At 42.3% G+C, this 26133-nt stretch overlaps 1 protein-coding gene across 1 annotated transcript in view; it reads left to right on the plus strand.

The window, feature by feature from the left end:
- The window catches only part of LOC117507219 (MICOS complex subunit mic25a-like), a 351981-nt gene extending 345592 nt beyond the window's left edge, over window positions 1-6389 (plus strand). The window contains exon 8 of the mRNA XM_034167040.1: window positions 6141-6389. Coding sequence (XP_034022931.1) covers window positions 6141-6164 — 24 coding nt within the window. The 3' untranslated portion in view covers window positions 6165-6389. The remainder of the gene's footprint in view (window positions 1-6140) is intronic.
- Window positions 6390-26133: the final 19744 nt, after the last annotated feature.

A 26133-nucleotide genomic window follows, 5' to 3' on the forward strand; every position in this document is an offset into this window, starting at 1 on the left:
ATCCAGCTTCTCACTGATGCAAGGCAATCTTCTAAAGATTTTATATGAATGAAATTGCCAGCAGTTATCGGCATGTACAATTGAGTATCATCAGCATAGCAATGAAAAGTAATTCCAAAACGCTGCAGTATATGCCCAAGGGGTGCTATATGAAGGGAGAAAAGCAGGGGAGCTAAGACAGATCCGTGTGGAACCCCAAATTTCATGTCACTAAGGTTAGAGGTAGTGTTATTGTACAAAACACAGTGAGAACAACTGGACAGGTACGCGAACCACGCAAGGGCACTTCAAGTCATTCCAAAGCAATCTGTCGAATAACATGATGATCCACGGTATCAAATGCAGCACTGAGATCGAACAGCACCAGAACCATAGTGGTATCTGAATCCATTGCAAGCAGATGGTCATTCATTACTTTAGTGAGCGCTGTCTCTGTGGAGTGATATTGTCTAAAGGAAGACTGCAGTGGCTCAAAAAGATTATTCTTAGTAAGGTGGTCCACGAGCTGCAGTGAAACCACTTTTTCGAGAATTTTAGAGCATAATGATAGATTTGATACCGGCCTATAATTTTTCAATACACTAGGGTCAAGATTAGGTTTCTTAAGTCATGGTTTAATCACTGCAGATTTAAAACATTTAGGAACAGATCTAGAAGTTAAAGAGATTAATCATTTCCAGCACATTCGGCCCAAGAGTGGGCCACAGGTCCTTAAATAGTTTTGTTGGTGTAGGATCAATTAAGCAGGTTGTGCTTTTTGTAGATGTTATGAGTTTCGTCAGCACAGCTAGTGAAATACTATCAAATTCTGTAAATCTAGGTAACACCTCAGTGGTAGCACCCACCTCAATAGTAGGGTGTAGTGGCTGGGTTAAGGCATGCTGGAATATGTTTAACCTAATGTCTTCTATTTTCCCGAAGTAATCCAAGAAGTCCTGTGTTGAAGAGCAGCTTACTGTGGCTGTCCATTAACAAGTATTGCCACTGTGTCAAACAGGAACTTTGAGTTATGCTTGTTTTTATTGATCAAATCAGAGTAGTAGGCCCAGTTTGTAGACAGTAGTGCATGCTTATTGCCTAAAATAGCATCACACCATGCATGGTGGAATACTTCTAATTTAGAGCTACGCCATTTCCGTTCTAAACCTCTAGCCTTCTGCCTGAGGTCACGCAAGTAACCATTGAACCATGGTGACTGTGCTTTGGGACGGCACTGTTGTAAGAGGTGGCGCAATCTTGTCAAGTGTAGTTTTGAGCACTGAATTTAAACTATCCACAAGACTGTCTGCCGACAGTTGGACTGTTCAGATTTAGGGGTGCTTCCAGAGTAATATATATAAGGTGCTTGGAAATAGATTTAGGTTTAAGACATTCCACATGGATTGTAGGTAGCAGACATGAAATATTTAATATTGCTGGAACAGCCAGCGGGCCATCTTTAATTTCACTGTCATCCAATATAGTAATGAGTATTAAGTTTGCAAAACATATCACTCTGATTTTTAAGGACACACCTGTGGAAGCAGGCTACAGTCTTGACTTGATAAATTTCCCTCCCTGAAAATCCATTATCACCACAGTGTGTTTTCTGTACTAAATTCTCTGATAAATTAGTGGATTCCACACCCACATTTGTCATAAGCCTTACAGCAGGAGTGCCCAAGTTCGGTCCTCGAGATCTACCTTCCTGACAGTCTTAGTTGTCTCCCTGTTCCAACACACCTGAATCCAATGAAAGACTCATTAGCAGACTTTTAATAAGACTTTCATTGGATTCAGGTGTGTTGGAGCAGGGAGACAACCAAGAGTGCCAGGAAGGTAGATCCTGAGGACCGAACTTGGGCACCCCTCCCTTACAGGATCTCTAATTCCCTGCTTTGTGGCCTGCTGTAAAATCCTAACATTACCCTCCCTGTAGAGCTGTATCTATGTTTGCAGACAAGATGGTGGTGCCTTTCCCAATAGGGTGAAGGCTGTCCGGCATCAGCAAGACATGGCTGCCCCAAAACGAAGGCCAGTTATCAATAAAACTAAAACCTTGCTGTCTACAAAACTGTGCCAGCCACCTATTTAACAAAATCAGCCTGCTAAACGCCTCATCATTACCCCGGGAGGGGAGAGGGGACCAAAACTACTAATTGATGCCGACACATGTTTCTGGCATTCTGACATGTTTCCATGTTTGTAACTTCTGTGCTTAATCCTGACATCACTGGCACTGACATGAATAGCTATGTGACTGTATCATGTTCCTTAGTCTGTTTATCCTTCTGCAGTGTCAGCACCCTGAGATGGGAGGCAATTTCAGGAGCTCTAGCCCCAGGAATACATTTAACGTCAGCCGGCGTCTGTAACCTGACTTTGCAGGTGATAGAATCCCCTATCACTAAAGCTCTGTGTTTCAGCCTGGAGATAGAAGTGGAAGTCACCCGTGGGCTCAAAGAACTCACATCAGGCATATCCAGGGGAGAAAACTGATTCACAGTTCGCAGAGGCGAGTGTAATTCGGATGCCACAACTGGGCACCGAGCCCCACGTGACTTCCTCCGTCTAACCACAGTCCGAAAACCATCCTCCACAGCCGGCATTTCTAGGCTGATGCCAAATGGGCATGCCAGCCGGCCCAAAACCATCCTTGTCTGGCGTGCCCGTAACATCTATCTCCACTGAGCTAATAAGCTGTTCTAATTTATGGATACAGTTCTCTAAAAGAGCCACCATTTCTGCCAGCATCATGCAGGATTTCGTAAAAACTCCAAAAAATAAATCACTCCTAAAATTGGCACAAAAATAAAAATAAAACAATAAGCTAAAATTCACAACAAAGTCCACCAAACTGAACACAGCTAGCTGCTAGCGAAAGATAGCCACTAGTGTGAAAAATAGATTAGCTACCGCCGGGGCGACCTCTGATGAAGCCGACACTGAAAGCCGGTCTCGGCTCGAAGTCAGCTGGTTAGCTTAGTTTAGCCTATAGTGTCCCGGCTTCCCCACAGGGACAATAAGATGACTGCCGATGTGGTGGTGGCCTTCGCCGCTGCAAAGGGCTTGGCTGATAGCCTCCACTGAATTGCGCATCCGGTTAGCGGCGTCCAACCAGTCGCAGGTCTGGCTAACAGCCTCCAACAAGCCGTCGGTCCAGCTGGCAGACACCGATGAGCCTCAGGCCAGGTTCATGACATCTGAGGAGCCACAAGCCTGGATGGCAGACTCTGACGAGCCGCGTGCCTGGATGGGGGCATTGACGTGGCCACAGGCCCTGGCCGGCGGACTCCAAACATGGCCGCGGGCTGTAGCCAGCGGTACAGCCGTCTGCTCCGCTGCTTGCTGACTCATTCGTTTGCTCAGTGTAAGATTAGAGGTTGTATGTATGTATTTAAGATCATCTGTGTCACTGTTTGAGAGCACAGAGTCAATAAGAACAGCAGCGAACTCTTTGCAGCGGCAAAATAAACATTGTGTTGGAAAATAAGTTGGAATGTCAGGAGCTCTCGCCCCTGGAAAATAAACATTGTGTTGTTCAAACAGGATTTCAGACAAGATTAGGTGACTCTTTTAATTAATGCAAACTTTCTTACATTGGAAAAAAGACATTGTGGCATTAAATGGATTTACAGGAATTTACACAAGGATGTAAGTAGGGATGTCCCGATCAGGTTTTTTTGGCCCTGATCCGATTCCGAGTCATCTGATTTTGAGTATCTGCCGATACCGAGTCCCGATCCGATACTTTAAAAAACTAAATGAACAAATGCTAAATATATAATAATTTCATTTTAATCACCTTATTTTATTATTTATCACTTAAACAGTGCACTTCTCCTTGAGGTAGCTTGAACAATCAAGTAATAATCTACCAGACTTAAAACATTTACAAATTTCCATGCTATTTTATGTCTAAAAATAAATGTCCAAGGTTCCGTATGTTAAACAAGAAATTATCTAATCTGAAATAACAGGTGGTTTTAATTTATAGATTAAAGGTTTCTAAAGAACCATTTATTGATTTAGCTATTTTAATTGCAAGTGTTCTAAACTTTTTTAAACAGTAATCAGAAATTTTGAGGTAACAAACAACAAAAAACATTTCCAAGGATTTTTCTTCAGACACGTGGTTTCTGCACTGATCTGTGGTTCAAATCCCCGCCTGACTGGAAAATCACTAAGGGCCCTTGGGCAAGGTCTTTAATCCCCTATTGCTCCCGGTGTGTAGTGAGCGCCTTGTATGGCAGCACCCTCACATCGGAGTGAATGTGAGGCATTATTGTAAAGCGCTTTGAGCGTCTGATGCAGATGGAAAAGCGCTTTATAAATGCAGTCCATTTACCATTTGTACAGATCAGTGGTTTCTGCCATTAGTCTTCCCTGTTTTGGCCCGACGCGTCGTTCCTATTGGACAGCGCGAAGCTACGTCACAGCTCAGAGCATCGAAAGTTCAAAAGTCAACTTGAAAAGTAAAAGAAAAAAAAACAACTTACATTTGCGTCCTGACAGTCCTCAGTGTAGCCCTCTGATACTTTATCAGTGTTCAACAAGTTCAGAGCAGCACAGTGAACGTGAATGAAGACGGAAGCTCTTTAAGACGCGCTCCTAAATGTGATGAGTGCGCACGTCACTCGTGCACTCACCATCTCTCGCTCCGTTTTGCAGACAAATGATCACAGGACAATTTGTTTTTTCTTTTTGTTAATCAGATGACAGATCGTCGTCTTGAGGACTTGGTCAGCACCGGGTCCTGCTGCGCACGGAAGGATGACTGAGCAAGAGTTTCGGTGGGAAACTGTCCATCATCCTCTTGTCATTCCATCGAGGCATCAGGCTGAGCGCGTAAACACACAAACAGCAGTTCTGCAAAAGAAACTTTGCATGTGTAACTCCCCCCACCTCTGTCCGGTTGAACTTATGTTTTTTCTTTTGTTCAATTAAAAAAAAAAAAAGATTGGGTTGAACTTTGACCGCGTCAGCCTGCCGACAAGCGGCAATGCGCGCTCCCATCAAAAGCGATGCTTCTGACGCCTCTAAAAAGCAACGTGTCTCACGCCTCTGATGCTTCCGATGCGTGAAAGGCCCATTAATGTGCAATAATGAGCCTGAAATAGTGCTGATAAAAATAATGAGGATAAAATCTATATCGGATTCCTGATCGGGATGCAACGTCCGATTTCGATCAAGTCTGAAACCACGTGATCGGGCCCGATTTCCGATCACGTGATTGGATCGGGACATCCCTAGATGTAAGTGACTTTTTTACTATAAGGTATGTTGTTGATATTTTACAATGATTTTCAAAATATTCTACAAGCTTTAGCTGTGGTTTTTGAAATGCTTTAACAGTCTTTTCAGTCTTCATGAATTTCATGTAGCTTAATTGTTCTGGGTCAATGCATGATTTGGTTTACAATTAAAAGGAAAATTATTCCAGGTCCTGTCATATTATGTTATTTCAACATTATCATTGACAGTTCAAATGAAAGGTTGACTCACAGATCATTTCAACATGCACTTCTTTTGAGATTTTTTTCTTCCAGAAGATGCTGAAAATGTATCATTAGATATAAAATTAATTTGGTTTTTGAGGCCCTGTGGGCCCTAAACCCGGGCCCAGACGTTTGGACATTGGGCAGTCTTCAGCGCCTTTTATGACCGTCTGACAGCAGTCTGTGTCATCTACCTGTTGTCTACATGCGCTTTGGATGCCATCCTGCAGGTGTGGATGAGGTAGTCTGGACGGGATGTGCCCACAGTCTACAGACCTCTTTCACTCTTGACTGCGTCCGGATTATGGCCATTTTTGTCGTGCTGGCCTGGTTCCTGCACATTCTTGCTGTGTGTGTGTGTGTGTGGGGGGGGCCTTAAGTGTGACAGGACCTTTAGTGTGTATGCAGATTATACTGTAATTATTTCAGAACACAGTATATTGTGGCTAAACGAATGAGTTATCTTCTATTTTTTTTTATTGTGGAGTTAAGAAACAAAGGTATGGCGATATTTATATATTTCATATCTACAAGCTTGGTTTCCAAATGTGAATACATTATTCTGCAAGTTTGTAGATTTGCTATCATAAAATTTTTTTAATGTAGCTCTCTCGTATTTTTGTCAAACTCCTCCCCACCCCCAATCCCTCTACTCTCTTTCAGAGCTCACTGACGAATCACGGCTGAGAAAACAAGGAGCAGAAAGCCAAACAGCACAGAAGGAAAAAAGCATTTCACATCTGTGCATTTCAGTTATTTAACCACATCACTGAATGCCTCCATCCTTCTTGGATTTTGAGTGTATTCTCTTGACTTGTGACTCCAGGCGTATGATGTGTTGATTTGTTGTCAGCTTGCACTGGCACACCTCTGCCACCACCAAAATAAAACCCGGTGATCCGGGGGTGAAAAAACCGTAGGTTGTGCTTCTTTGTATCTTCTGTTTGTGTGCGCTTGTCTTGTCATGGCGGATGGCCGTCTCTTGTCTCTCGGTGCACTAATAATACTTCCAACACTGAAAATGGGGTCATGTGCACCCTTCAAACAAAGCCAGCATGGTCTTGGCGTGCTCATGGTTTCATTAAAAGGGAAGGAAAGACTGTGTCAGAAATGAGTGTTAAAGTGTAGGACAGATGGATAATGAAGTCTGCATGTGTAAGTATTTGTGTGTCTGCTCCTTTTCTCTTGTTATGCCACATGCGCCTGCGAAAGTGCATATGTAAGCAGGTGCACATTAACAACACACTGGACAGGCCATGTATTGTCCCTGCTAGCTGTTTCCATGGTGACAGCAAGGGTTGGGGCAAGCAGCAAGATGTGAAGGAACCTTCTAGATAACCTGAAGGTCAGCTCACAGCACTCGCAGCAGTCCACTAAAGTTGTCTGTGAAACAAACTCAGGTAAGAAGTGTTTCTGCTTGTATACAGAAATGACTGGCCACACTCCAAATGATGGCGGCTTATCGTACCATCCTAAGTAATATAGTTCGTTCGCATGGGCATGAAGACAGTGAGGGGTATGGCAATCTGACACTTGACTCCAGTGACCTTGACCTTCCAAATGATTGACATCTGGCTGTCTTTGCTAACACAACTGTAGAATCTCGTTTGGTTTAAATTTAGTTAAAAATCAAATTCCTTGACATTTGTCAAAATTTCATTCTTTAAGGATAATTTCAGTGTCAACATTCATTTACATCCCATGTTGGGTAGAACAGCAAATGGACGTTGGCCCCAATGGTTTACCTTTGGCAAATTTGATCTTACTGGGCAATTCCATTTGTGTGTCAAGCTCAACCTTTCACCCCAGTGACCTTGACCTTTGCCATAACAAAGCCTTTATGGGTAATTGTGAGGTTGACTAGCATTCACGTATCAGGTTTGGTGGAAATTGGTCAAAGGACACAGGAGGAGTAGGTGAACAGACAAACAGATTGCTCAAATTATAGTTACATGGATTATTAAACATTTAAATGCACACGTCCTTTCCCAGGGCATAAAATCACACACGAATGGCAGCAAACAAGTTGCAGTAATGTGTGACAGATGTGTAAAAGTATTTATTGATCCCTGTTTGAATAGGGATTGCTACACTGGCATTGATCTTGACATGACAAATGGCGCCACTGCCCAATCCATAAAAATATATGAACTATTGCACAGATCAAGATCAATAATAAGTACAATCTTTGAGAATTGTTAAGACATTAGACAAAAGTGTGTGTTGGTCAGTCCAGTTGTGTGTCAACGAATTTCCCATGAACTACACTTCAACACTAGGTAAACAGCATGACACACACACATTGTCTATATTAAAGCCAGCGCCATATTGGGGGTTTCAACCACTGACTCTTATATCCCAGCTCTCTCCCTGACATTTCTTTACAAATACCAGCCTCTATTCACTCTGTTATTGCCTTCTCCCATTCAGCAGTTCTCTGATTAAACATGCTCTCGAAAAGCCCAGGCACTGCTATCTGCCATTTGGCTTTTATTAGAAACCCACCCCCTTTAATTAAATTGGCTGAATTACAGAAATATAAGGGATATTTCACCAATATATTGGATAACACAGCACAATAGGTGGTGTGGATAAAAGAGAGACTGGACTTTATGAAATGTTTTGGATGCAGTTTGGTGATGAAATGAAATCAACACAATCTTGATGGACGGTTGATGCTTGGTGTTCGGGAAGCTGATGTTTGTTCAAACTGGATGAAAGTCATCAAGAAACCTGGATCAGAGTTGAAACTCTCACTACCTGCAATATACAGATTTTTGTTGTGTTAACTTAAGGGCTTTATTGCAAAATACACTCCCAACATCACATTTAAAGGAACCACTGTGTTAATTATTTTTATTTTAGTAATTAATGCAGTTTCTTCTATACTGTATCAGTTTGTAGTAGAAAAAGAACCCAATAATGCAGGCAGCCACCAAAACAAGAGGTAATATGAAATCACAGGTGATATTTATTAAACACAAAGTGCACAAACTGTCCAACAATCCTCATTGACAGGCAGGTTTGTCAGACGTTTGGACACAAATGCGAGTCTCACACAAGCAGCTCTGGGTGGTAATAGACTATAGTGATAAGGATAGCAGTGGTCGGGTACATGAGAAGGCAGTCCAAAAAACATAGAAGCAGTACAAAAATCAGGCTTTGGCGAGGTCAGAAAAACGGTCGGTATAGACAATGAACAGAATTTGTGCCCCCTCCCACCAGTGCCACCACTCCTCCAAGGCCACTTTTACCAACAGCTCGCGGTTGCCAGTGTCAAAATTGTAATCAGCAGCGGCCAGTTTTTTGTTTTGTTTTGTTTTTTTGATAAGAAGGTGCATGGATGCAGCCTATTGTCAGAAAGATTTCTCTGAGACAGGACCGCTTCTACTCCCACATTAGAGGCATCAACGTCAACCATGAACTGATGAGTGGGGTCAGGAAGTAGCTGCACAGGGCTGTGGTGAAGTGATGTTTTAGGACTCTTAATGCCTCGTCGCATTCTGACGGATGGAGAAACGAGGTGACCACATGAAGAGGAGCTGCAACAGTACTGAAACTACGACTAAACTTTTGGTAGAAGTTTGCAAAACCTAGGACTCGTTGAAATTCTTTGCATGAAGTGGGCATAGCCCAGTCCCGCACCACCGCAACCTTTTCTGGATCCATTTTTATTTCCCCTTCTTCAATAACAAAGCCCAGAAAGTACACAGTGGATCTGTGGAATTCATACTTTTCTGCTTTTACAAAAAGGTCATTTTTCAGTAACGTCTGTAAAACCATACGTACATGTCGGGTGCGAGTTGCCAAATCAGGGGAAAAGATTAAGACCTCGTCGAGGTAAACAAAGACAAACTTTTTAAAGTATTCCCGTAACACGTCGTTGACCAAATTTTGGAACACGGCGGGTGTGTTTGTAAGTCCAAACAGCATGACCAGATACTCATAATGTCCGGAAGGCGTATTAAAGGCCGTTTTCCATTCATCTCCCTGTCTAATCCGGACCAGATGATAAGCATTCTGTAGATCGAGTTTAGTAAAGACTTTATCTCCTTCTAACAATTCAAAAGCGGAGGAGATAAGCAGCAGTGGATAACGGTTCTTCTCTGTGATGTCGTTTAAGCCGTGGTAATTAATGCAGGGATGGAGAGACTTTCAACAAAGAGGAACCCCGCCCCCACGGGTGACAACGATAATCTAATCAAGCTGGCTGCTAAAGACTCCTGTATGTATTTATTCATTACGTTGCATTCAGGTGCCAACAGAGAAAAGAGTTTTCCCTCTGACGAACTCGCACCGGGGAGAAGCTCAAGAGCATAGTCATACTCTCGATGAAGAGGTAAAGATTTAGCTTTACTGAAAATGGCTGCGAGATCATGGTAGCATTCAGGTACCCCTTCAAGATCTGTACCGGAACCCTGCGGGGTGCATTCAGGTTTAAACAAACATACATTATTGCAAGCCAGGCCCCAGGAAATTATTTCCCCCTTCGTCAGTGACTTGGTGGCTCCCTGCTTGAGCCTCAATAGGGAGCGTGCAGCTTCGCATCCCGGTGCAGTGTGTTGAAACACCTGTTCGAGAGCTGAGGTGAAGGCAGAAAGTGAAGCACAGGTGAAGGTTTGTCGAGACCATTCAGCTGTTGCCTAGGAAGCTGCACGACCAGACAAGTGAGTTATCACATATGCTATCTTCGCCCGGTCGGCTGGAAACACAGATGACATTAATCCTGTATTGCTCACACTGTGTGATAAACGGTCTGACGCCACCGATGATGATTTTCATCCAGATTTTAATGTTCAGTGGACACACTTAAAAATGAAATTGTCTTGGATTCAATAAGATTATTATTAAAGATGGGTGAATAAGGCAGAACTGGCCAAATTCGAAAAAGTCCAGCCACTGTCGGGAGGGACAGACGGCCGGACAACCATGTACGGATACCACACGATGCTGCGGCGACTGTTTCTGACCGTGGGCCGTGGTCAGCTCCCTCTCTGCTTGATTTCGAATGACATCCAACCCATAACGTGATTACATGTCAACCACGGTCCCCTGAGAAATGCATAACTGTAGTGGATGCCCACACTGTCAGTCAGGCTGTCATATGACAGACGGACCATGTGGATGTTGCAATCGCATGTCACATGTCACACTCCGGTCGGATGGCGCACTGGCGCTATGACATGCAGCTGGAGCAGCTGGGTTTTTATTTTATCCCTATTGTGGTGGGGTGGGCACGCTGCTGGCCGGTCATTCCACCTCCAGTGGGACATGCTGGATATCCTTTGTGCACCATTCAGCCTCAATCGTGTTATGTGTGAAGGGCCCATAAAGCAGGTCCATCTCTGTCTGTCTGACTGATAGTGATAGCTGGTTACGTGATAATAATTCACCATAGCATTTGAATGCTAAGAATCGATGCCTGTAAACAGAAGGGATAGCAGAGTATCACCGAGATGGCTGACTTCCAGGTTCGTGACATCATGTGAAAACACTATTGATGGGGTTTGTTTTGGTTTAGTTTTTTTATTGATTTGTTACATATTGCTTTATGCATCCATGAGACACTGCCCTTTGGCAGCTACACTGGCATAGAATTATGGGAACTGGAGTGAATAGTATACAAATAATAAATGTTGCAATGGTAAGAATGCACCTCATTGAATGGAGCATTTCATCTTTCACCTCATGAAATTTTCTTTACATTGCACAAATAGAAAATCATTCATTGCTTTATATAATGCCTTAAATCAATGCTTGTCATTTTATATTTTATTAGTTTTTAAACAAGAGAAAAGGAACTTACATTTTGGTGTGTGCCAAGAGGTTCCAAGCAGTCCAACGTGAACTTTAAATAGCAATCCATTCCAAAATTGTACTCAGTCAACTTGCAAAAACAGTCACATAGTTCAAAGACAATCCAATCCAAAATTGTTTGTGTACAGACTGCTGTCTGCTTTCCTCATTCAGTCCACAAAAAACTGTCAAGCTCTTCATCCAACAGCGGTTCTACTTCAGCTAGAGACATCCTTGCGAATACTGCAAATGCCTCCAGACAGCTTACGGCTGACTGGATTTGTTTATTTTTGTGTTAGAAGAATGAGCACCGTCATTAAGCTCATTCAAATTGTCGTCTGTCACCAAAACAAATCCTGCCATGTTTATTTTTTAAACGAAGCGTCATGTCAAGGTGGTCATGGAGTGCAATGGTGCAAAATATATGGAAACAAAACTTCATGGAACATAGAAGAAAATGGAAAATGGGATGATTGATCCATATCACGTGTCATATAAACCACCAACCAAATGATAAGGATCTATTTAGGCGTTATATAATGGAGAATGGTTTCTAGTTCTTCTGCATAATGTTATCTGAAGGTATCTGAAAGAAATTCTTTGCACTTCATGGATGACTGACTGAATGATATATATTCCCCTTCCAGCCTGGAACATCTGACCAGTTTGGCTGAAGGAATAAAATGATTTTAATCTGTTGGATTATTCACACATTTTTTGGAAAGTGATGAGTCAAAACAATCCTTGGCCTGTCTTGGCTATTCTTTCTTTTTTCAATGAAGTTCTTAAGGACTGTTATCAGTGCTTTCCTCTCCTGAGTTGATCTCAGTCCCACACCTTCGGTACCAGGCTTTTCTTTTCTTGCTTTATTATGTGGAAGACATGGGATTGAGGTTGTCATGGAAACCAGCTCAGCTTCGATTGGAAAAGACAGCTGCATGGTGCGAGGTTAGAAGATGGTTGCAAACCCTTCACAATGCACCGCTATTGATTTCCAGTCTTTGATCATTACTGAGCTCAGTCGTCTACAAGTGGAAGAAATTGTGCATAAAGTAGGATGCGTGTTTGCTGTTCCTGTGATGCTGGCTCTGCACCAAACATAGGAATTGTCTTGTGTTGTTCCCTCCTTAAGTGCAGGGTTTTTTTTTTGTTCAGTTGCTTCCAGAGCTTTAAACTCAGAGACGTGTGTGTGAAATTTCACAGTCAGCCATGGAGCCTGACATTATGTGTTTAGCAGTGCTACATCATCTCTTTTTTCACCTCTTAAAACCTTATTTGTTGGTTGTTCTTTTGCATTCAACAGAAGAGGTGTCAACACACAAGCAACTAACCTTTGTAATGAATTAATAGGGATCAATTCACATGAAGTAACATATGACTTTACATACAGCCAGGTACATTAGTATTTGTAAACTGACACCGTTTAGGTCATCTTGACTTTGTGTACCACCACAGTAGGGCTGGATGAAATGATCAAGATGTGATTAAAGTGAAGACTTTTATCTTTTAATTCAAAAGGTTGAACATACATAATAATTGGAAACAAACAATTATGAATGCAAGGATTATTTCTAATACTTTAATTAAAATACTCTGCAGTCAGTGACTGTCTATGTGAAGTTTGGAACCCATGCACATCACCAAATACTGGGTTTCCTCCTTTGGCGTACTTTACCAAGTATTTACTGCAGCCTCCTTCATTTGCTGCTTGTTTGTGTTGTGGATCTTTTTACCTTCGGTTTTGTCTTCAGTATGTGACAAACTTGCTGTTTTGGGCTGAGGTTAGGCGATTGACTTGGCCATTGAAGAATATTCTATTTATTTGCTTTGTGACACTCTTTGGTTGCATTGATAGTATGTCTTGGGCTATTATCCGTCTGCACTGTCAGGGTCCAACGTATCAATATGGCAGCATTTGTCTCAATCTGAGCAGACAGAGGTGTAGTCACACTGTGACGGATTGAGTAAACAGATTTAAATAATTTGTCCGGTGGTAAAAATCACCTAATCCGTCATGCTCCAGTGGATTTGGGGAGTTGAGGGAATGAGTAGACAACCACCAAATGAGGGTGAGCAGTGCTTACGGGTGTGAACACAAGACAAACAGATGAGGTACGGATCAAAGAAATGTCTGTGAGATGTCCACTGGCAAGCTAATGAAGCAGTACAGGACAAAACAGTTAAAAAAAAAAAATACACTTCCGTGAAAGCTCTTTCCAACGGACCAGACATCAGCTGAAAAGGACTGCATTTAAGGAATGGGAAAAGGATTGGTATGTAAATTTCATTTCCGTTGCTCGTACATTTCCCTGATTTTTGTCAGTGTGACAGCTGCTTATACTTCAGAATTTCTTAACGGTCTTTCAGCCCAAGCCCACAAAAGTGGCATGCATCGCTCTAAAATCCATTATTTTCAATGAGAAGTGCCACACAAATGCAAAAACCAAGCTTGCACAACGCTCCGTCGTGTGTTCCTCCGCTCCTCCCATGTGTTGCTTCAACCTGTGCACCTAAAACAGGTGATCTCAATAATTAGCTCATCCACCTGCCTGAAGAGCTGAACTAATTACAATCAGCTGGTTTATTTGGAAGATGGAACAAATATGTGGCTGGACTTTTACTTTCTGAAGCTGTATTGGACACCTCTGTCTTTGGGAGTGACGAAAATGGACAGGATTAGAAATTAACATATCAAAGGGACAGCTCAGGTGAGACGGTTTGGAGACAAAGTCAGTGAGGCGAGATTGAGATGGTTTGGACATGTGCAGAGGAGGAACCCAGGGTGTATAGGGAGAAGGATGCTGAGGATGGAGCCACCAAACAGGAGAAGAAGAGGGAGGTAAAAGAGGAGGACATGCAGGTGGTTGGTGTAACAGAGAAGGATACAGAGGACGGGGTGAGATGGAAATGATTGATTTGCTGTGGTGACCCCTAACGGGAACAGCCAAAAGAAGAAGAAGATTTTGCTGATCAACATATGCTTTAGACTATCCAACTTCAATGTGGTGAGAGAGGACATGCAGATGGTGTGGTTTTTCTCCACAAAATGTTTCTATGGTATCTTTTGTTCAAACCTATTAATGTCTTAAAAAAAAAAACTGGATGGCTGCTAACTATTTGTCACATAATACAGCAAAAACTGAAGTCCTTGTTTGTGCCCATGAGGAGTTTGTTCCCTCAGTGATCAGAAATCAGAAAAATCTTTGTCACTGCACATGTGCAATGAAATTTAAAAGCAACTCCACGATGGTAGAAATAACACTTGCCCATTTAAGAGTAACAAATTAAGACATTAAAATATTACACACACACAAAAGACACGGACTACAATGGATTTGGGGCTCTTATGCCCAAGGCATTAAGAACCTTGGCTCTCTGTCCTCTTTTTGTTCAGTCAGAAATTTGGGTGTTACATTTGACCAGTCTCTCAAATTTGACACACACGTTACCCATCTTGTGCAATCATGCTTCTTTCATTCACGGAACATTGCCCGCCTTAGAAACATTGTCTCTCAAGCTGAGCTGGAACAGATCATCCATACCTTTATTTCTTTACGTCTTGATTACTGTAATTCACTGTTCCCTAGCCTCAGTAAGTCTTCGCTGCCTACAAATGGTCCAGAATGCAACGGCAAGGCTCCTTACAAAGTCATCTAGTGGTCTCATGTAACACCCATTCTGTCCTCTTTGCATTGGCTCCCAATTCAGTTCAGACTGCAATTTAAAATATTGAGCTGTGCATGGTCAAATGCCACTTTACATCAGTGAACTCTTGCCCCCTTATGTGACAAGCAGATCTGTGAGGTCCTCGGACCAGAACCTGTTGGTTGTACCAAGGTCAAGGCTGAAGACCAAAGGAGACTGCATTTGAGGTTGTAGCACCCAATCTATGGAATACACTGGCACTACACCTATGTTCTGTGGACTCTGTTGGAACTTTTAGAAGAAGCTCAAGACCTAGGCTCCCTTTTAGCTAGTTTTATGTTATTGCTGCTTTTAGTTTCTGCATTTTTATTTCTGTGTTCTTAAATTTATGTAAAGCACTTTGTGATTTTATCTTGAAAGGTGTCATACAAATAAACTTTACTTATTTACTTACAGAGGAAAATACAGAGGACAGGGTGAGATGGAAACAGTTGATCTGCTATGGCGTCCCCTAACGGGAGCAGCCAAGAGAAGGAGAAGAAAATGTTAAAATATAAAAGGAAATTAGAAATTGGTCACTCTTTAAAGAGCTTTTGTTTTTATTTAGAAGTATAGTAGCACGTGTTTGTTTTCAGAGGCGACAGGTGAGCTGGACCCTCAGGACATTTAACCAGATGAAGGTCTCCTCTGTTGTGGTCAGCCTTTTGTCTGTCTGTCTTCTCTCCCTTTCTCTCCTCTCGTGTGTTGTTTGTCTGTTTTCCCTCGAGGTGGCATGCTGCACAGCTGAGAAACACCTACAACTCATCATCTCTTCACACCGGACGCTCATGAGGTCCTGATCAGGAGCGGGTTACTTAACCCTCTGGGGTCCGAGGGCATTTTTTGGACAGTTCACTCACCTGGCATAAATGTTTTATTATTGCTGTTAACAGCTCTCCCTGCATCCCACAATCAAGTTTTATGTCTCTCTTTTTCAGGACAACCTGTGCTTTCAGAATATATATGTTTTTGTTGTGTTTTATAAGTGTAATAAAGGTTTACAATCAAAAATAGGCAAGGAAAAAATAAAGTGAAAAATAATTTTCCACACACATTTATTCAAAACACACAGCAAACTATAATAAACACCTGTTTTGACACTTTATAAAGGTAATTTGAGGTCTTGTGTGAAAGATTGTACAAGAATAAGGTTCAAACAAAAAACATAATTGCACATTTTGAACAATATATACAAAATGGTCTAAGCGTTTTGTTGTCCATTGATATGGTAAACAGTGCTTTATGCAGAGAAAGCAACAGAGTTATCCAGTAACATTCACGTGCAAACTAGTGGAGCAATCCTGATAGTTACACACTCATTGTTTGAGCACGTGAGATTGTCATCAGAGGCTCTCCTTGTGCTCCTGCTTTCACTGATCACTGTGCGTAATGGCGTAGGGCATGTACTAATAGTATGTACTCATTGGAGCACCCAGGAGGCTATTCAAATGGGCCAACTAGTAAGATATCGCTGCTGAAAACGATCTTTGGCTTTTCACGTGAGGTAAATCTGCCCTACGATTGGATTTTGGAAAACCATGTGACGGTGAACCAATTCCGATTGGACACTCACATTGCGCACATCATCACACAGCTTCTATGAGGAGAACAAAGATGGCTGATGTCTGGCTCGAAAGTCCGTGGAGTTAACTTTTCAGCAAAAAAAAAAAAACAGTAAGTTTCTATCTCATATCATTCAAAAGTTATTTATAATTTAGTAAAGCTTGGTCTTAGCCGTCGTATACAACGGCGTCGATCCCAGAGGGTTAAACCCCGGCTTTGGGCTCAGTCGTTGGCAGAATCTACATTGACATTGACATTGATCCACGACTTTGATCCGTGACCTTGTCTACCCTGTCGCTTCCATGCGCTTTGATGTCTGAGCTTCCCGCAGCTCATCTCAAGGTAACCTGGCACCTCTATTTTCTGTAATAGAGCTCTATGACCTTTTGGTATTTCCAGATGCCTTCCTGCGTGGCTTACACGCTGCAACGTCTCTTGGCTTCCATGGTACTACTTGCACTACCTCACTTTGGTCTCGCTGTTGTGCTGTTCCTCATCTGCACTCAGCCTCAGAGCATGCTGCTCTTCTCCGTTCAGCTAAGTTCCTGCCGACTCTGAGTTTGTGAGATTCCATCTTTCACCCTGCTCCTGTTTGTGACTGTGCATTACCAAGAACTGTATGAATTGTTATGCAGAACTACTAACTTCTAAGTCGATTCTGAAGTAAAGTCCTGCTTAATTGAACTGCACTGTTTCTGACCTCTGCGAGCAGTTCCTGAACTGTGAACAGTTCCTGTATTAAGCCTACCGTGAACATTCTGTTAAAGGCTTCCATTGTAATGAGTACATTCACTCAACTTTGTTCTCCTCGTCCTCCTGGAATGTTCCTCATCCTTGGCTCTGTGCATTCCACCTGGCTCCGGTTCCAGTCCCAATATCCAGGATTCCAACTCACTCTCTAACTCTCAAGCCTGGCTCTGTGTGCACTGCAGCTTCCAGATTTCCACCACTACAAGCAGGCCCTGTCTTGGCTCTGCAGGCACCATCTCCAGCTCAGTACTTTAATTCCTCAGTTATTCATTATTGTAAATAAATCTCTTTTTGTTCACAACCCGTTCTCGCCCTTGCTCCCAGCATTTAAGTCCATCGTTAATCCATAGTTATTTGAGATACTTTCCTCACATTTTGATGAGCAGAGATGTTCTCTTCTTCCTTCTGAACTTCAGGTTTTGGTGTTCACCTCCATCACTGTAAGTTTATGAAGTGCATCTGTATTTGCAAGGTTCTCTGCACAGCAAATGTTGAAATGTTCCTGATGTGGGATAATTAATTTGCTGTAATTTGTAATTTGCCGAGGGCCGGGGTGATCGCCGGCCACTAGCCCTAAGCTTCACTAAAAGTTCCAGAATGTAGGTAATGTTGAGGCTGCCGCACGCTCTGTTTCCTAATAAAATTAATTAAAAGAGTAAAAAGCGTAGAACAATATTATACCAGTATGCTAGCCATACGAAAGGAGAAATTAAGTGCATCTTAAGTCTGGACTTGAAAGTCTCCACAGAATCTGACTGTTTTATTGACGCAGGGAGATCATTCCACAGAACAGGGGCACGATAAGAGAAAGGTCTGTGACCCACAGACTTCTTATTCACCCTAGGGACACAAAGTAGTCCTGCACCCTGAACACGCAAAGCCCGGGCCGGTATGTAAGGTTTAATTAGGTCACCTAGGTAGGGAGGTGCCAGTCCATGAACAGTTCTGTAGACTAGTAGCAGAACCTTAAAATCTGATATCACTGGGGCAGGAAGCCATTGAAGGGATGCCAAAATGGGTGTAATGTGGTCGAACTTTCTGTTCATGTCAAAAGTCTGGCTGCAGCATTCTGAACCAATTGGAAACCCCTAATGCTGGACTGCGATAAACCAGAAAATAGAACATTACAGTAGTCCAATCTAGAAGCGATAAATGCTTGGATCAGGGTCTCAGCGTCAGCCATAGACAGGACGAGACAAATCTTTGCTATATTTTGCAGGTGGAAGAAAGCAGTCCTCATAATATTTCTAATGTGGAGGTCAAAGGACAATGTAGGATCAAAAATTACCCCGTTCTTAACTTTGTCAGTGTGATATATGACACATGAGCCTAGGCTAAGTATTAATTGGTCAAATTGATGCCGATGTCTCACTGGACCAAGTACCATCATTTCAGTCTTATCAGAGTTTAAAAGTAGGAAATTTCTAGACATCCAACTTCTCACTGATGCATGTATAACTGAGTATCATCAGCATAGCAGTGAAAGGTAATCCCAAAATGCCACAATATGTGCCCAAGGGGTACTATATAAAGTGAAAAAAGCAGGGGGCCTAAGATGGACCCCTGTGGAACCCCACATTTCATGTCACTAAGGTTAGAGGTAGTGTTGCTCTACAAAACACAGTGAGAACGACTGGTCAAGTATGACGTCAACCATGCAAGGGCACGCCCAGTAATCCCAAAATCGTTTTCCAGCCTATCAAGTAGAATATGATGGTCCATGGTATCAAATGCAGCACTGAGATGTAACAGCACCAGAACCGTAGTGGTGTCCGAATCCATTGTAAGCAGATGATCATATCAACTCAACTCAACTTCAACTTTTTTTCTTATATAGCGCCAAATCACAACAAACAGTTGCCCCAAGGCGCTCCATATTGTAAGGCAAGGCCATACAATAATTATGAAAAACCCCAACGGTCAAAACGACCCCCTATGAGCAAGCACCTGGCAACAGTGGGAAGGAAAAACTCCCTTTTAACAGGAAGAAACCTCCAGCAGAACCAGGCTCAGGGAGGGGCAGTCTTCTGCTGAGACTGGTTGGGGCTGAGGGAAAAAACCAGGAAAAAGACATGCCGTGAAGGGGGGCAGAGATCGATCACTAATGATTAAATGCAGAGTGATGCATACGGAGCAAAAAGAGAAAGAAACAGTGCATCATGGGAACCCCCCCACAATCTACGTCTAAAGCAGCATAACCAAGGGATGGTCCAGGGTCACCCGATCCAGCCCTAACTATAAGCCTTAGCGAAAAGGAAAGTTTTAAGCCTAATCTTAAAAGTAGAGAGGGTATCTGTCTCCCTGATCTGAATTGGGAGCTGGTTCCACAGGAGAGGAGCCTGAAAGCTGAAGGCTCTGCCTCCCATTCTACTCTTACAAACCCTAGGAACTACAAGTAAGCCCGCAGTCTGAGAGCGAAGCGCTCTAATGGGGTAATATGGTACTACGAGGTCCCTAAGATAAGATGGGACCTGATTATTCAAAACCTTATAAGTAAGAAGAAGAATTTTAAATTCTATTCTAGAATTAACAGGAAGCCAATGAAGAGAGGCCAACACGGGTGAGATATGCTCTCTCCTGCTAGTCCCCATCAGTACTCTAGCTGCAGCATTCTGAACCAACTGAAGGCTTTTTAGGGAACTTTTAGGACAACCTGATAATAATGAATTACAATAGTCCAGCCTACAGGAAATAAATGCATGAATTAGTTTTTCAGCATCACTCTGAGACAAGACCGTTCTGATTTTAGAGATATTGCGTAAATGCAAAAAGGCAGTCCTACATATTTGTTTAATATGCGCTTTGAATGACATATCCTGATCAAAAATGACTCCAAGATTTCTCACAGTATTACTAGAGATCAGGGAAATGCCATCCAGAGTAACGATCTGGTTAGACACCATGCTTCTAAGATTTGTGGGGCCAAGTACAATAACTTCAGTTTTATCTGAGTTTAAAAGCAGGAAATTAGAGGTCATCCATGTCTTTATGTCTGTAAGACAATCCTGCAGTTTAGCTAATTGGTGTGTGTCCTCTGGCTTCATGGATAGATAAAGCTGGGTATCATCTGCGTAACAATGAAAATTTAAGCAATACTGTCTAATAATACTGCCTAAGGGAAGCATGTATAAAGTGAATAAAATTGGTCCTAGCACAGAACCTTGTGGAACTCCATAATTAACTTTAGTCTGTGAAGAAGATTCCCCATTTACATGAACAAACTGTAATCTATTAGACAAATATGATTCAAACCACCGCAGCGCAGTGCCTTTAATACCTATGACATGCTCTAATCTCTGTAATAAAATTTTATGGTCAACAGTATCAAAAGCAGCACTGAGGTCCAACAGAACAAGCACAGAGATAAGTCCACTGTCCGAAGCCATAAGAAGATCATTTGTAACCTTCACTAATGCTGTTTCTGTACTATGATGAATTCTAAAACCTGACTGAAACTCTTCAAATAGACCATTCCTCTGCAGGTGATCAGTTAACTGTTTTACAACTACCCTCTCAAGAATCTTTGAGAGAAAGGAAGGTTGGAAATTGGCCTATAATTAGCTAAGATAGCTGGGTCAAGTGATGGCTTTTTAAGTAATGGTTTAATTACTGCCACCTTAAAGGCCTGTGGTACATAACCAACTAACAAAGATAGATTGATCATATTTAAGATTGAAGCATTAAATAATGGTAGGACTTCCTTGAGCAGCCTGGCAGGAATGGGGTCCAATAAACATGCCGATGGTTTGGACGAAGCAACCAATGAAAATAACTCAGACAGAACAACCGGAGAGAAAGAGTCTAACCAAATACCGGCATCACTGAAAGCAGCCAAAGATAACGATACATCTTTGGGATGGTTATGAGTAATTTTTTCTCTAATAGTCAAAATTTTGTTAGCAAAGAAAGTCATGAAGTCATTACTAGTTAAAGTTAATGGAATACTCAGTTCAATAGAGCTCTGACTCTTTGTCAGCCTAGCTACAGTGCTGAAAAGAAACCTGAGGTTATTCTTATTTTCTTCAATTAGTGATGAGTAGAAAGATGTCCTAGCTTTACGGAGGGCTTTTTTATAGAGCAACAAACTCTTTTTCCAGGCTAAGTGAAGATCTTCTAAGTTAGTGAGACGCCATTTCCTCTCCAACTTACGGGTTATCTGCTTTAAGCTACGAGTTTGTGAGTTATACCACGGAGTCAGACACTTCTGATTTAAAGCTCTCTTTTTCAGAGGAGCTACAGCATCCAAAGTTGTCTTCAAAGAGGATGTAAAACTATTGACGAGATACTCTAACTCCCTTACAGAGTTTAGGTAGCTACTCTGCTCTGTGTTGGTATATGACATTAGAGAACATAACGAAGGAATCATATCCTTAAACCTAGTTACAGCGCTTTCTGAAAGACTTCTAGTGTAATGAAACTTATTCCCCACTGCAGGGTAGTCCATCAGGGTAAATGTAAATGTTATTAAAAAATGATCAGACAGAAGGGAGTTTTCAGGGAATACTGTTAAATCTTCTATTTCCATACCATAAGTCAGAACAAGATCTAAGTTATTATTAAAGTGGTGGGTGTACTCATTTACTTTTTGAGCAAAGCCGATAGAGTCTAATAATAGATTAAATGCAGTGTTGAGGCTGTCATTCTCAGCATCTGTGTGGATATTAAAATCGCCCACTATAATTATCTTATCTGAGCTAAGCACTAAGTCAGACAAAAGGTCTGAAAATTCACAGAGAAACTCACAGTAACGACCAGGTGGACGATAGATAATAACAAATAAAACTGGTTTTTGGGACTTCCAATTTGGATGGACAAGACTAAGAGACAAGCTTTCAAATGAATTAAAGCTCTGTCTAGGTTTTTGATTAATTAATAAGCTGGAATGGAAGATTGCTGCTAATCCTCCGCCACGGCCCGTGCTACGAGCATTCTGACAGTTAGTGTGACTCGGGGGTGTTGACTCATTTAAACTAACATATTCATCCTGCTGTAACCAGGTTTCTGTTAGGCAGAATAAATCAATACGTTGATCAATTATTATATCATTTACCAACAGGGACTTAGAAGAGAGAGACCTAATGTTTAATAGACCACATTTAACTGTTTTAGTCTGTGGTGCAATTGAAGGTGCTATATTATTTTTTCTTTTTGAATTTTATGCTTAAATAGATTTTTGCTGGTTATTGGTGGTCTGGGAGCAGGCACCGTCTCCACGGGGATGGGGCAATGAGGGGACGGCAGGGGGAGAGAAGCCGCAGAGAGGTGTATAAGACCACAGCTCTGCCTCCTGGTCCCAACGCTGGACAGTCACAGTTTGGAGGATCCAAGAAAATTGGCCAGATTTCTAGAAATGAGAACTGCTCCATCTAAAGTGGGATGGATGCCGTCTCTCCTAACAAGACCAGGTTTTCCCCAGAAGCTTTGCCAATTATCAATGAAGCCCACCTCATTTTTTGGACACCACTCAGACAGCCAGCAATTCAGGGAGAACATGCGGCTAAACATGTCACTCCCGGTCCGATTGGGGAGGGGCCCAGAGAAAACAACGGAGTCCGACATTGTTTTTGCAAAGTTACACACCGATTTAATGTTAATTTTAGTGACCTCCAATTGGCGTAACCGAGTGTCATTACTGCCGACGTGAATTACAATCTTACCAAATTTACGCTTAGCCTTAGCCAGCAATTTCAAATGTCCTTCGATGTCGCCTGCTCTGGCCCCCGGAAGACAATTGACAATGGTTGCTGGTGTCGCTAACTTCACATTTCTCAAAACAGAGTCGCCAATAACCAGAGTTTGATCCTCGGCGAGTGTATCGTCGAGTGGGGAAAAACGGTTAGAGATGTGAACGGGTTGACGGTGTACACGGGGCTTCTGTTTAGGGCTACGCTTCCTCCTCACAGTCACCCAGTCAGCCTGCTTTCCCGACTGCCCGGGATCTGCCAGGGGGGAACTAGCGGCGGCTAAGCTACCTTGGTCCGCACCGACTACAGGGGCCTGGCTAGCTGTAGAATTTTCCATGGTGCGGAGCCGAGTCTCCAATTCGCCCAGCCTGGCCTCCAAAGCTACGAATAAGCTACACTTATTACAAGTACCGTTACTGCTAAAGGAGGCCGAGGAATAACTAAACATTTCACACCCAGAGCAGAAAAGTGCGGGAGAGACAGGAGAAGCCGCCATGCTAAATTGGCTAAGAGCTAGTAGCTACGCAACCTAGCGGATTCCTAAAAACACACAAAGTGAATAATGTGTAAATAATTTAAAGGTGATTCAGCAGAGGGAGTGCCCCAATCAAGGCACCAAACAGGCCATGAAGCAGCACAGGCAACGCACGACAACAGTGCTAAAAGAGAAAAATAAATAAATAAATAAATAAATAAAAAACGAAAGCGTTAGCAAGCTAGTTAGCTTGCCAACGCTGATGAAAGTTAGCAGATAAAAGTGCTCCGTCGCGATGTTTCGACCATTAGAGGTCTTCCTTAGGCGTTGGAGCACAGTAAAAAAGTAAAAAAAAAAAAAAAAAAGTAAAAAGGTAAAAAAGTAAAAAAGTCTTGAAAAAGACTGTTAATTCAAGTCCAAAGCAGCAGGTAGCAGTCTCTGTGTAAACAGTCCCAACAGAGAGCCACACCCCACCACACATGAAGTCACCCACCAGGTACATACACCACCACCATACACCACTTTAGTGAGAGCCGTCTCCGTGGAATGATATTTTCTAAAAGCAGACTGCAGTGGCTCAAAGAGATTATTCTCAGTAAATTAGTCCATGAGCTGCTGTAACACCACGTTTTCCAGAATTTAGAGCAAAATGATATATTTGATATTGGCCTATAGTTTTTCAATACACTGGGGTCAAGATTGGGTTTCTTAAGTAATGGTTTAATCAGTGCAGATTTGAAACATTTAGGAACAGATCCAGAAGTTAAACAAAGATTAATAATTTCCAGCACAGTTGGCCCAAGAGTGGGCCACAGGTCGTTAAACAGTTTTGTTGGTATAGGATCAAATAAGCAGGTTGTGCTTTTTTGTTGATGTTATGAGTTTCATCAGCTTGCCTAGAGAGATACTCTCAAATTCTGTAAATCTAGGTAATACCCCAGTAATGGCGCCCACCTCGATAGCAGGGTGTAGTGGCTGGGTTAAGGCATTGCGGGATATGGTTAACCTAATGTCTTCTATTTTCTATTCAAAGTAATTCAGGAAATCTTGTGCTATAAAAGGAGAGCGAACTACAGGTGGTTGTCCATGAATAAGTGTTGCCACCGTGTCAAAGGTGATCAAATCAGAGTAATAGGGCCGCTTTGTAGCCAGCAGTGCATACTTATAGTCTAAGATAGCATCACGCCACGCAAGGTGAAATACTTCTAATTTTGAACTATGCCATTTCTGTTCTAGACCTCTAGCCTTATGCTTAAGGCCAAGCAGGTAATCACTGAACCAAAGTACTGTGTTTTGGGGGAGCGCGGTTTTAACAAAGGTGGCGCAATCATGTCGAGTGTAGTTTTGAGTTTAAACTATCCACAAGACTGGCTACTGATTGAGTATTTGCCAAATGTGAAGCTAAGACATCAGGCAGTCTAGCATCTTGTTCAGTCTTAGTTGAGGAGTTGATGCATCGCCGTAGTGATATATAAGGTTGTTGCTCCACTAAACACAGCAGCAAAACTATAAACTTAATAAGTGAGTGATCAGAGACCACTGATGTAAGAGGCATGATGTCAATCTTCGTGACAGCAGTACCACGTGTGAGAACCAAATCCAGGGTATTTCCACTAAAGTGGATCGAGTCCCAAATGCATTGCCGAAATCCTAATGCATCCACAATTTCCACAAATAATTTGCAGAGGGGTCAGAAGGCTTATTTATATGAATGCTAAAGTCACCAATGATCAGAATGTTATCTGCAGTAGTTGACAAGTTTGAGATGAATGCACCAAATTCATCTAAGAATATATCTCAGAATATGGGCCAAGAGGCCTATATACAGTGACAAAGTAATACAGTTGATTTTTATTCTTCTGACCTGAGCAATGTGTCCTCTGAATTTTGCTCTCTGAGTGACACCAGGATGATGCATTTCACTTAAAAATACACATGCCACAGAGTGTTTCTCAGCTGGACTCAAAAGTATTGTAACACTTGGTATTTCACACATTTTCAATCAGTCAATCAATTTTTTTTTATATAGCACCAAATCACAACAAACAGTTGCCCCAAGGCGCTTTATATTGTAAGGCAAGGCCATACAATAATTATGTAAAACCCCAACAGTCAAAACGACCCCCTGTGAGCAAGCACTTGGCTACAGTGGGAAGGAAAAACTCCCTTTTAACAGGAAGAAACCTCCAGCAGAACCAGGCTCAGGGAGGGGCAGTCTTCTGCTGGGACTGGTTGGGGCTGAGAGAGAGAACCAGGAAAAAGACATGCTGTGGAGGGGAGCAGAGATCGATCACTAATGATTAAATGCAGAGTGGTGCATACAGAGCAAAAAGAGAAAGAAACAGTGCATCATGGGAACCCCCCAGCAGTCTACGTCTATAGCAGCATAACTAAGGGATGGTTCAGGGTCACCTGATCCAGCCCTAACTATAAGCTTTAGCAAAAAGGAAAGTTTTAAGCCTAATCTTAAAAGTAGAGAGGGTGTCTGTCTCCCTGATCTGAATTGGGAGCTGGTTCCACAGGAGAGGAGCCTGAAAGCTGAAGGCTCTGCCTCCCATTCTACTCTTACAAACCCTAGGAACTACAAGTAAGCCTGCAGTCTGAGAGCGAAGCGCTATGGTACTACGAGGTCCCTAAGATAAGATGGGACCTGATTATTCAAAACCTTATAAGTAAGAAGAAGAATTTTAAATTCTATTCTAGA

Source organism: Thalassophryne amazonica, chromosome 3 (genome assembly GCF_902500255.1).
Source record: "Thalassophryne amazonica chromosome 3, fThaAma1.1, whole genome shotgun sequence".
Classification (NCBI taxonomy): domain Eukaryota; kingdom Metazoa; phylum Chordata; class Actinopteri; order Batrachoidiformes; family Batrachoididae; genus Thalassophryne; species Thalassophryne amazonica.